The sequence below is a fragment of the Octodon degus genome, unplaced genomic scaffold (assembly GCF_000260255.1).
Source record: "Octodon degus isolate 3935 unplaced genomic scaffold, OctDeg1.0 scaffold00006, whole genome shotgun sequence".
Lineage (NCBI taxonomy): Eukaryota > Metazoa > Chordata > Mammalia > Rodentia > Octodontidae > Octodon > Octodon degus.
In genome coordinates this window covers 34,170,254-34,183,207 of record NW_004524582.1, presented here as the reverse complement: position 1 = coordinate 34,183,207, position 12,954 = coordinate 34,170,254, and the positions used below count along the sequence as shown (strand labels likewise).

Here is a 12,954-nt window from a genome sequence, read left to right as displayed (position 1 = left end):
TCATCAGCCCTTAGTTCTAAATTTCAAGGCAGGGGATCCTTAAATTGACAAGAGTTCCAATCTGGGCTCCTTGCTGCACTCCATGTGCTTCTTCTTCTAGGAGTGACTTGATCACAGGTAGGTGCCAGAGATCCTGGATTCCACCTAAGTATTAGTGAACCGAGGAGGTCGCTCCACACCCTGAGAGGGCACATGACCTCATGGCAGGAATCACGCACCTCAGGTATCACCATATGTGAAGATCACTGCTGTGCTTCCCTGTGGACGATATCGCTGATTTCACACAGTTGTTAATCTGGAAAATTTAGAAAATGTTTATGTGACCAAAGACCCCCTAGTCCCTAACATCCTCCAAGGTTTGCTATTCTCCTGCCAGGGTCAGGAGTGGGTAACACCCTGCCCCGTCTCACACACAGAGGTTACGGTCACACATGAGGGACTCTACAGTTGTGCGCAGTCCATCAGCGAATGAGCGCACAACTCAATCCTTCTTACAGCCTAACTTTCTTTCTTTCTTTTCTTCCTAACTTTCGAAAGGGACTTTTCATCCTATTTCTCTGTTAAAACAGAGTAATCTGAGAAGCAGTCAGGATTACCTGGGTGGAGGCTCAAAATCAGCACTGACTGGAAAGCACTATCTGAAAAAGATTAGGAGACAATAAAAGGCTTGGAGGAGCCATCCAGGGTCCTGGATACAGGGTCGCTGCCCAGATGCCTGGGAGATGAGGACCCAGCCGGCCACTCCAACCCGCGTGCGTCTCCACCTGTCCAAGCCAGGCGCCCCAGTGACCTGCATCCCATGATGCCATCCAAATGAGTAGACGAGAGGATTCAATTATACCTTAAAATTCAGAATTTCAGTCTTGTAAGATAGTTTGATTTCTGCAATAAAATGTATATTATTTACTTTTACAGTGTTTAAGAGAAGATCTCAATATATACTTCAGGCTGGCTTGTAATTCGCTCTGTTGCCCAGAAGATCTCAAGCTCAAAACAATGTCTCTCAGGCTTTCAAACTCTGTGATTATGAGCATCCTCCATCAACCTTATTATCAGCAGCTAATTTAACTTAATCTTTTTCTAGTTTACTGTTTTGGTTTCTTTTAAATGGAGCGAACTAAGAGTTAGGCAGGCCTTGAACTCATGAGCCTCAAAGATGGCTCCAACTTCTGGTGATACCCATGACTCATACCCGAAGTGCTGTGATTACAAGCATGTGTCAGCAAACATTTCTAGTGGCTACATTTTTTTTTTTTTTTTTGGTGGAACTGGGGATTGAACTCAGGCCCTTGTGCTTACCAGAGAAGTACTTACTCCACTGAACCATCTCCCCAGCCCCACATTTATTGTAAATGGATTTGAACCTAGGACATTTGCACTGATATTTTTCAGTATATTTTACTTATTCATTTATTTATCTTTGTGAGTCAGGGTTTCACTGTGCACTTCAGGTTGGCCTTCAACATGCTTCATTGCCAAATCAGGCCTGAAATTCACAGGATCCTCTTGTCTAGCACTGGGGATGGCTTGACACACATGTGAGTCAACATGTCTGGTCTTGTGTTATGTTTAATGTTCAAAGTAGAGCTCACTCATGTGATACACGGCCCACCTAGGTTCGTCCTTGTGTTTGTCCTGCCTCAGCATCCTAGAGACCTGTGACTACAGGTGTGGCTTGTTTTTTTCTTTTTACAATATTCTAATTCATCACTTTGCTTTAGAAGCCTCTAGGACTCCTTATATCAAAAGTTTGCTTACATTTTTTTTCCTTCTTCTATTCTCTGCCTATTTCACTTTCTATTTGGTTTCACATGAAGTTTCTCACTAAATGTCCTTGTTGAGGGGCACAGAGAGATAAGTTCAGGCTCTTGCCTGGCAAGCGCAGGGTCCTGAGTTCAATCCCTGGTGCCGGAAAAAAAAAGAGAGACAAAGAAAAAAAATCCCTGTTGGTAAAACTAGATGTAAATTTCATGACATATCTTTTTTCTTTTTTGCGGAACCAGGGTTTGAACTCAGGCCCCTGTGCTTGCCAGGGAAGTGCTTATTCCACTGAGCCATCTCCCCGGCCCCCTACGTGACATATCATGATGCTTTTATTTATTATCCATTATTTCTCAATTAGTATTCAAGTACCTCAGACTGGGCTGGAAGTCCCTGACTGAGATAAGGTCTCACTGTTTAGCTTAGGCTAGCTGTGAACTCTTTTTGTCATCAAGGCTGACTTTGAACTTGAGGTCATCCTGCCACCTAGGCCTCCAGAGTACAGCAATGAAAGGTTTGCGTATTTCACTATTGTTTCTTTTTCTTGTGGTAATGGTGATCCAACCTAGGAATTTGTAAGTACTAGGTAAGACACTTACATCTCAGCTACACAACCTGCACCTTCACGCTGCTTTTAACATAGCTCGTACAGTATCAAACATATATTGATCTCAGTATTCCAGAAAGGACTTAATATTCCCATTATATAAATAGTGCTGAGAAAGCAACAACAAATAGATTATAATTTGAAGTCCTTCTAATTAGATAACTGCACAGGCTGGGTGTGAAAACACATGCTATACAAGTACTCAGCAATCTGGGAAGGAAGATAATGTTAAGATAGAATTATCATGGTTCTCATGGGGAAAAACCCTAACCCCTAACCCTAAATACCCTAACCCTACCCCTTACCCCTGACCCTGACCCTGACCCTAACCCTAACTCCTGGCCCTGACTGACCGTGACCCTGAACCTGAACCTGACCCTAAACCCTGACCCTAATCCAGAACCAAAAGTGAGTTTCAAGAGATAGCTTACCTAACGCACTCCTATGCCCATATGGATTTCCAGGTAGTGCAGTAGCAGAAGCAAGGGTCTCAAAATTAGCAGTTAAAAGCCCTCCAGGAGGGTCAATCCCTGGCCTTATCTTCTGACTATCAGCCTGACTGTCCTTACATTACTGTTTCAAATTGGTCAGCCTTTAAAATCTCACATCCATTTAGTCCCTGAGTGAAAGATTACCCCAAGCCGAAGGCTATTGTGCCTAGAAATGGATTTTGGCTGCTGCTGGAAAGTGATGGGGTTCTGAGTTTTGAATCCAGGACTTCTGCCTGTTCATGTTTACAGCGAGATTTCCTACAACTGTGGAGACCAAGCTCCCCAAGGAGATATCAGCGTTTATCGACCTAATGCATATGCAGCACGTCATTTTCTAAATTACATGTGCACATAACATTTACATAACTATCAGCAATTACTTTGTGAGTTTAACCTTCACAGAAAGTGTCAGCAATTATTTTTAAATTTCACTTAACTTTTCTGATATCTGGTCTTTTTTTTTGTTGTTGTTGTTTTTTTTTCTTTCTTTCTTTCTTTTTTTTTTTTTTTTTTGTGGAACTGGGGATTGAACTCAGGCTCTTGAGCTTGCCAGGGAAGCACTTATTCCACTGAGCCATCTCCCCGGCCCCTGATATCTGGTCTTATGAAGAGAAATCCTGAGCTGTGAAATAGGAAGCTCCTTAATGTAGCAATCTCCAGTATTAAAAAAAAAAAAATATGAAGCCCATGTGTAACTTAACGTTTTCAATTTTTTTTTAACTTTATTTATTTATGTGTGTGTTTGTGTGTGTGTGTGGCCAGCTCAGCCCACCAGGGGGCGGGGCTGGCTGGCATGTGGTGCTGGGGGATCGAACCGTGGTCCCTGTGCTTTGCCAAGCTTGTTCCAAGTAGGTGCCTTAGACCACTGAGCCATCTCACCAGCCCCAACTTAACATTTTCAAATAGTCACATTCAAAAATTGAAATAGGTAAGACTTTAAAAATTTAATCCAATGTCTAAAATATTCTTATACTACGATCAATACAGAATTAATGTATTTTTGGTTTCACAGTTTCAAAACTTACTAATGTAACCTTTCTAACACATCTCAGTCAAGAACAGCCACATTTCAGCTTTAAGAACTATGTGATCTCAGCAAGATGACTGAAACCCTCTGCTGTGCCAGAGGCGAGGGAATACCCTTCCCAAATTTATCTTCAGACCCAAAGAGGGGGACTGACAGTACCCTGACAAAGTACTTACCTCCCACAAGGAAGAGTCCAAAACTATTCCTGCTTCTCACCTATGAGTGTGAACAAAGGCCCACTGACTAAGAGATCAGATAGGAGATAAACAGAGGAAAATGATACTAGCTTTTATATTCACATAGAGAAGGACTGGGCCCTCAAGGAAGTCAATGCACACATGTGCGCACACACACACACACACACACACACACACACACACAAAAGGCATCAGAATTGTGGTTAGAGGCAAATCTGATAGATGCTCACAAGGTAATATTATACTGCAATCAGCACCACCTGGCCCAATAGACCTAGATAGGCATCAATACATGGGCAGGTGACCAGAACACCTGACTTTTCCAGATATCCTCAACACATGATTCATTTTCCTATTGGGTTAACTTTGCCTATGCAGCTATACTTGTAAATCCTATAGATTGATTATAGTTTGACCCACACTGTGATTTTACTGTATAAATTCCCTGAAAAATGGCTTTGGTCGTTACCCATTCAGGAACCCTCATGTAAATCTATTCTTCCTTTCATTTCTAATAAATTTCTCCTAACTTCTGCTGGTTTGCAATTTCTTTATTCAATGCTGTGAGACCATGAATTCAGCAAATTTGACATCTAATTGGGAGTTGTATTTTTCCTAGAACAAAAGTAGGAAGCTGATGTCTTTCAATCAGTCCACGGCTTTGATTTCTAGTTTAAATGGGGAGGGATATAAAGCAAAATTTATTTTGCAATTTGGCCTTGGGTTGTGTTCATTTCCTACTGCTGTGTGGGGTATTTGACAGTTTTAGCACCCATCATATACATAAATATCAGCATGTATTTCTGTACAACTCAACACTATCTGACAAGATACTCAAATTAGAGGGAAAGAACCTAGATGAAAACTATTTGCACAAATTGTAATTATCATTTAACCTCTAATCAATGTCACTGAAACCTGGCATCCTACCTATAATGGGAGTACTAATTACTGTATGTGTTCCTGGATTACAACCACCTATGGATAACAAGCCATTTATAAGATCCAAAGGATTTGTGTCCATTGAGTATTTTCCATCATTGTGAATGGTTGAGAATCCTTCTGAAGCGTCAGGAAAGACTTGGAATAATCTATGGTCACTGATCAAAATACAGACCACAAACATCAAAGAGCATTCTTGCTTCTGACATAAAGATGTGAGTGCTCTACTATCACCAGTTACTAGAAGCTAATTAAGACACATTTAGAATAAATTCATATTCTCAGACAGCTGTTTGAACTATTCTTTGACGTTTGTGAAGAAACCTTTACTACTACCTTAGAAAATGACCTTCAGGTCTTTTATATATTGGTATTATGAAGATCTATCACAACATTAATGAACCGGTGTTAAGGTACAACAGAGTTTAATTAATTTTAAATAGCACGTCTCACACTTGATGTGGACATTAGCCTAAATACCAATCATGTTACTTAAAACAGTATCATACATCAAGCATAAAAATCTCTTAGATTTTCCTGTCTTCCATGTCACTGAGCCTCATCTCATGAGCAAAAGTTGACATGATGCCCAGATAGTATGGAAAGATATCTCATAGATATGACAAAGCATTACATAACAGACAATATGATTTCACATAAACGCTAGGACTAAAGGCAGAGCAAGTGATTTGATTTCTATCAGTGACATCTGCCTTTAAAGACTCTCAAATTCTGATAATGCAAACAATATAATTTTGATACACCTGTCAAGAAAAGCCCATATACTGCTCATTTTAAATTATATACTTTTTTTCACCTTATACTCTATAAAGCACTGTGTAGTAATATAAAACATGCCTTATTGGTTTCTCATGTAAATCCTGTTTAAATTTTGATTTTTACTAATGTTTCCATATTTATTGCATCTGTAAATTTCCCTGCAGCATGACCTGGTGTTGTCTAAGGTATAAATATGGCACAAAAGTCTTTACTACATTCATAGGGTTTCTTTTTTTTTTTCCATAGGGTTTCTTGATACTAATTCTTTGATGAATAAAGCTCATAGTTTTTATACTTTCCCAATGTCATTTTTTCAAATGGGTCTTCATTACAATTAGGATTATGTAGGTTTGCTTTTGTTTTTTATTTCCTCATTAAGATCTCACCATGCAGCTCAGACTGGTTTTGAACTCTTGCCTCAGCCTTGCTAGTGGTGGGATAACAGGTATGAAAAACCATGCCGAATTTTATTATATAAATTATCACATCCTATTTGACCTTCACCCTCATTCAAATGTTAAAAGGTCATGGTTTTATATTTTCCCAATATTACTTTTTAAATGGACTTTCTTTTCTTTTCTGGTGAAATGCCTCTGGTATCCTGAGAAGTCACAGCTAAAAAAAAATAAAAATAAGGAACTATGTTACTAAACTTTGGTTTACCTACAAGTCTAATATATATTATACCACAGACATTGAGATGAATAAACAGTAAAACAAATCCATAAGATTATTCAGATATATGGATTTAATTGCATTAAACTGAGTAAACTGTTCCTGTCAGAATTCTATACACAGCTAAGAACTTCCAATACACCAGATAAACACCAGTGCTAAAGTCATACAACAAAGATTTGTTAATACTTTCTCACAAAAGCCTCTCATCCTTTCCAATATATCATGGTGTCCTTATGGTATTGAATGATGGGATTTTTTTTGTCCCACAGTAGAAATGTGAATGGGCCTAAGACATAAGCACATACCCTCTAGCACAGACAAAATGTTATTGAGGGGTCTGAGACTTCAGTTACACGGGGGCTTTGGCTGAAGGAACCAACACTTACTCAAAAGAGAGCCCAACCTTCTGCTTCCAGAACAAAGAGAGTAATAGGTTTTTCAATTGATTTCTAGAATAGACTAAAGTCTGGTAATATCCACTGGCCATGGGCATGTTTCCAAAAGATATTTCTTCTTGTAATGGGACTTGGATCACTGGGAAGTCACAATCAACTTGTCCAAGAGGCTGTGCAAGTTTTGTATCTCTGGTGCCATCATCCTGTGCAAATTTGTGGACCTTATGATAGGGCCAAAAACCATAAGGTCTTCGAGCTGTTGGGACTACCAATGAAACACAGAAAAAAAAAAAAAAAAGGAAATAAATACATACCAATTCCAAAGACCAATAGGCCAATTAACCCTGCATTATAAAATTGAAAAAAAAAAATGATCAACACATCTATGTGCAACATGTAAAAGTAATGTCATCTCTCTTGTCTGCCTGTTTCCTTCTACTACATGAAGCAGATGTATTCCAAATGAAACATTTTTCTTAGTTATGGAATATGTTGTATAACCAGCACTATTTGTTTCATACACATGTCATGTTCATGATTTTTGAAGTTTTTCCAGTTTTCACCTGAACTAGCTCATTTAAAGAAACATAAAAAAGACTTCCTCCACTAAAGTGGAAATTTAATACATTAATAAAATGTTTCACAGAGTGTGAAAATATATCTATAGAATACATTTTCAAACTCTACTACATGTTGTAAGAACCATGCTTAAACAGGTATAACAATAGTTCATAAGCTTTGAACAAGTCATCCAAGATTTTCCACAAGTACAAAGCAAATAAAAATAGAACTGGCATGGAAAGACCTTAAAACCAGAAACCCTATCATGTAGAAATGAGATTTTTCAAAATACATGACATTAACCATCATGACATTTTCAAGTATTTTAAAATTCTTTTCATTTCAATAATTTCTTCATAAGATAGGTATAAACATGTATATTCATGAACACACACAATTATATTTATGATCCTCCTGCTCCAAATGTTAATCAGTATAATGTAAAAATTATAGATTTAAAATATTTGTATTTTTAAAATATTTAATACATGTGGAAGAATTAAAGGAAAAATGTTATGAGTAATAATTCACAATTTCAAAATAGAGTGCATTGTGATACTCCTGTAATACCATTTGTATAACTATCATAATTAGCAAGAGGAAAAATAGATAAAAATTATGAATATTCTCCAACTAAAGATGTCATTCCATTATTTAACCAATTGTATAGTTATGTCATCTAGAATATTAAATGGAATATCTGTGGCAGAAAGACATACAAACAGAACACTATTAAAATATTAATAAGTCATTTTTATTTACTTACAAAAATCATTCATAACCTCAAATATTTCAAACTCTGTTGTAAGTATAATTAAAAACTCTCAGGAGGCCTGTTATTCAAATTATGATTGAGTTGACTTCTCTGGTTTTTAAAAAGACATTCATAAGTTACAATTTATAATAATTTTTATTCTTTCAGAGATAAGTTTTCTCATTATTCTGATACTTAGTGAAGATTACTCTACCACATCAACTAATGGTGTCCAGGAAATTTTAAGCAAACGTTGAAGGATTTGTCATTTTCTGTAATTGTAAGATTTCTCTCTATTAAGAATGCTCTTATGTACATCAAACTCTGAGGCATAAGGCTTGCTACATTGCTTACACTTACAAAGGATTTCTTCTCCAGTATTATTTTATGGTACTTTAGCAAGTATATTTTGGACAAAGGCTTTCTCAGTCATGAATAAGATTTGAAATTTGAGTAAGAGTTGCCACTTTCTTTACATTTTTAGAATTCAGCTTCACCATGAATATTCTGGTGTTGAGTAAGGTTTGAGCTTTGATTAAAAGCTTTGCCACATATTTTACATTTATAGGGTTTTTCTCCAGTATGAATTCTCTGGTGTCGGGTAAGATGTGAGCTTTGAGTAAAAGCTTTGCCACATTCTTTACATTTGTATGGCTTCTCTCCAGTATGAATTCTATGGTGCTGAGCAAGAGTTGAACGATCATTAAAGGCTTTGCCACATTCTTTACATTTGTAGGGTCTTTCTCCGGTATGAACACTGTGATGGTTAGTAAGGGTTGAACAATCATTGAAGACTTTGCCACATTCTTCACAACTGTACAGTTTCTCTCCATTATGAATTTTCTGGTGCATAGTAAGTTGACAACTTTTATTAAAGCCCTCACCACACTCTTTACATTTGTATCGTTTCTCCCCAGTATGAATTCTCTTGTGTTGGATAAGGGCAGAACAATCACTAAAGGCTTTGACACATTCTTTACATTTGTAAGGTTTCTCTCCAGTATGTATTCTCTGGTGTACAGTAACACTTGAGATTCGTTTAAATGCTTTGCCACAGTCTTTACATTTGTAGGGTTTATCTCCAGTATGAACTCTCTGATGGAGGGTAAGATTTGAAGAACCATTAAAGGCTTTGCCACATTGTTTACATCTGTAGGGTTTCTCTCCTAAGTGAATTATCTGGTGTCGAATGAGGTTTGAGCTTTGATTAAAAGCTTTGTCACATTCTCTACATTTGTAGGGCTTCCCTCCTATATGAATTCTCCGGTGTTGAATAAGATTTGAAATTTGAATAAAGGACTTGCCACATTCTTTACATTGGTAGGGTCTCTCTCCAGTATGGTGTTTCTGATGCTGAGTAAGGTTTGAACGAACATTAAAAGCTTTGCCACATTCTTTACATTTGTAGGGTTTTTCTCCTGTGTGAATTCTTTTGTGTACAGAAAGGTTAGCAATCTGATTAAAAGCCTTACCACACTCTTTACATTTATAAGGTTTCTCTCCAGCACTATGAATCCCTATGTGGTTTCTAAGGCTTGAATACAGGGTAAAGGTTTTCCCACATTCATTACATTTATAGGGTCTCTCCCCAGTATGAATTCTGTAATGTTGTGCAACATATGAAAGCCTATTAAAGGCTTTGCCACATTCTTTACATTTGTAGGGTTTCTCTCCAGTATGAACACTATGATGCCGGGTAAGGACTGAGATTTGATTAAAAGTTTTGCCACATTCTTTACATTTATATGGTTTCTCGCCAGTATGAATCCTCTGATGTTGTCGAAGGCTTGAATCCTGGGCAAAGGCTTTGCCACATTCTTTACACGTATAGGGTTTCTCTCCAGTATGGATTCTCTGATGTCGAGAAAGACCTGAGGTCTGATTAAAAGTTTTGCCACATTCTTTACATTTGTAGGGTTTCTCTCCACTGCTATGAGTTCTCAGGTGTTGTCTAAGCCTTGATCCTTGGGTAAAGGTTTTCCCACATTCTTTACATTGGTAGGGTTGGTCTCCAGTATACACTCTCTGATTCTGAGCAAGGTCTGAGATCTGATTAAAGGCTTTGCCACATTCTTTATATTTGTAGGGTTTCTTTCCAACATCATGAATATGTAGGTGTTGATTAAGCTTTGAATCCTGGGTAAAGGCTTTGCCACACTCTTTACATTTGTAGGGTTTCTTTCCAGAATAAATGTTCTGATGTTGAATAAGGCCTAAAATTTGATTGAAAGCTTTGCCACATTCTCTATATTTGTAAGTGTTGTTTTGAATATGAAAACCTGGGAGCACAGCAAAATTTGAGCATTTGAAGATTTTCTCACATTTTTTATCTTGGTAAAAATCCTTTGAAAAATTGGTCCACTCATGTTTCCAAGGATCTGAGCCACAGATGAAGTTTTTGTGAATTTCATCACATTCATAAGTTTTCTCACCAATGTAAGTAACCAGGTAATTATTTAGATTAGACTCCTGGTTAAAGGTCTTCCTAGTTTCATTATGAATGTAATGTACATTCCAGATATCTATATCTGCATTTGGATTAATCAATAATGGGAAAGTAAAGATTTTATAATCATTAAAATTGTGTACTTTGACAAACGAAATAGTTTCCTGATTGCAGGATGAACTTTCTCTAAAGGGACTCTCAAATTGATCACATTTAGAAATTTCTTCATTTTTAAATCCATTGTCTACAGTGATGTTTAAATTAAAGTTTAATCCAGTAGCATGAAATAGGCCGCTTTCCAGATTCTCTATATTACCTTCCAAAGGAAAGTAATGTTTCAAAAATTGCCCTGGATACTTATTTACACAAGTATGTGGTTCTTCAGAACAAACTGGTATACACTGAGATCTTTTCTGAGATGATATATGCTCTTCATTTACACTGAAAAACAACTTTTTGCAGTGGACAGGTATTACACTTTGGTTTTGTACATTATAATCTATGTTTTGACCTTCATTTTCACCCATACTTTCCCATTCTTTCCTTAAGTATAAATTGTCAAGGCCACAATTTCCATATCTTCCCTTTATCATATTCTGGAACAAATGTTTTATGCATTGCTCTCCTGAAAAGTCTTGGGTATAATAAGATACAGCTGAAATAAATAAAAATAACAAGTTATTACTTAATACACTGCAGTGAATATACTTTGCAAATATAACATGAAATTATATGGAGCTGGGGACATCAGCATGATACAATACTAAGCTGTAATTACTACAGAGATACATGAACTTAACAACATAATTACTATATTGTTATTTATTTATTTATTATCATGTATTTAGTAGAGGGTCTATAGAGTCACACTACACAAATAGAACTTGTAGTGATCCTCCTGTTTTTTCAGCCTCCCAAGTGCTGGAATTACAGATGCATGCCACCACACCCAGTCTCATTCACCATCTTAGCACACCCTGGGGCCGGGGCTAGCGTGGCAGGCCAGGGGTGACCATACTGTTTTATAAGATATTCCAAAACTAAAAGTTTATAGCACTCCAAATGAGCACAACATGGTAGGGAAGAGGATGGGAGACACACCATATAGGAAGAGAAACAAACATTTGTTACTTTTGTCAACTACAGATCTTTCTCCTCCCCAGAGCATTATGGATTAGGAAAGACCCCAACCTCTTTCTTATTATTCATATATATTAAATTAAAATTTTTTATCCTTTTGTCAACATTACCCTGAACATCACCCACAAAAAGCACAGCCTGGGGGTGCTGGTGATGGCTCAGTGGTCTAAAGCACCTACTTAGAACAAGCTCAGCAAAGCACGGGACCACAGTTCAATCCCCCAGCACCACATGCCAGCCCGCCCCGTCCCCTGGTGGGTTGAGCTGGACACACACACACACACACACAAAATTTTTTAAAAATTTTTAAAAATTTAAAATAATTAAAAATAATAAAAAGCACAGCCTGTAGTAACCAGCATTTGACTCTTGAAATTTTTGACTTCAACATCTTCAGATTCCATGTAACATCATGCAGTAATTTATTTTGGTGTCTCTCTTATTTCATATCATGTAATGTCCTATATACTTTTTTTTTTTTTGGTGACCAGCTCAGCCCATGCTGACGGCGGTGCTGGTGTGATATGTGGTGCCAGGGATTGCACTCTGGTCCCTGTGCTTACATAAGCTTGCTGAAACAGGCATGTTAGACCACTGAGCTATCTCACTGGCCCCCTGTATGCTCTTTAAATATGGACCCATGTTGCTATAATGACAAAAATTTCTCCTTATTGTAAAATAGTAATCCATTTTATTTTGCATTTTTATTTTCTATCTTCATGGGCACTTACAATGCTTTTGTATCTTGGCTATTGTAAACAATGCTGCATTGAATATGTGAGTGGAAACAACTCTTCAACATGTCCATTTTATTTATTTTGGCTGTATATTCAGTAGCAGAATTCCTGGATCATATAATCATTCCAATTATAATTTCTTTATAAACTTCTATAATGTTATCCATTGTTATGGCTTATATTTAGATGTCTATTCAAAGCCTCGTGCACTCCCAGGTTGGGCTTTTGGAAGTGACTGGCTCATGAGTGCAATAACTGGATCAGTTCACTGAATGGATGAGATAGACCTAGCCTACCAGAAATGGCAAAGAAAATTATTGCCACTAAAAAATAAAATGTTGGGGCTGGAGAGATGGCTCAGTGGTCTAAAGCACCTACTTGGAACAAGCTTGGCAAAGCACAGGGACCGCGGTTCGATCCCCCAGCACCACATGCCAG

The 12,954-nt window shown here is 37.4% G+C and overlaps 1 protein-coding gene across 1 annotated transcript in view; it reads right to left on the bottom strand.

The window, feature by feature from the left end:
• Positions 1-8,036: 8,036 nt before the first annotated feature.
• The window catches only part of LOC105743184 (zinc finger protein 665-like), a 33,660-nt gene continuing 28,742 nt past the window's right edge, over positions 8,037-12,954 (bottom strand). Inside the window, 2 exon segments of the mRNA XM_023700569.1 lie at positions 8,037-8,777; positions 8,779-11,294. Coding sequence (XP_023556337.1) covers positions 8,619-8,777; positions 8,779-11,294 — 2,675 coding nt within the window. The 3' untranslated portion in view covers positions 8,037-8,618.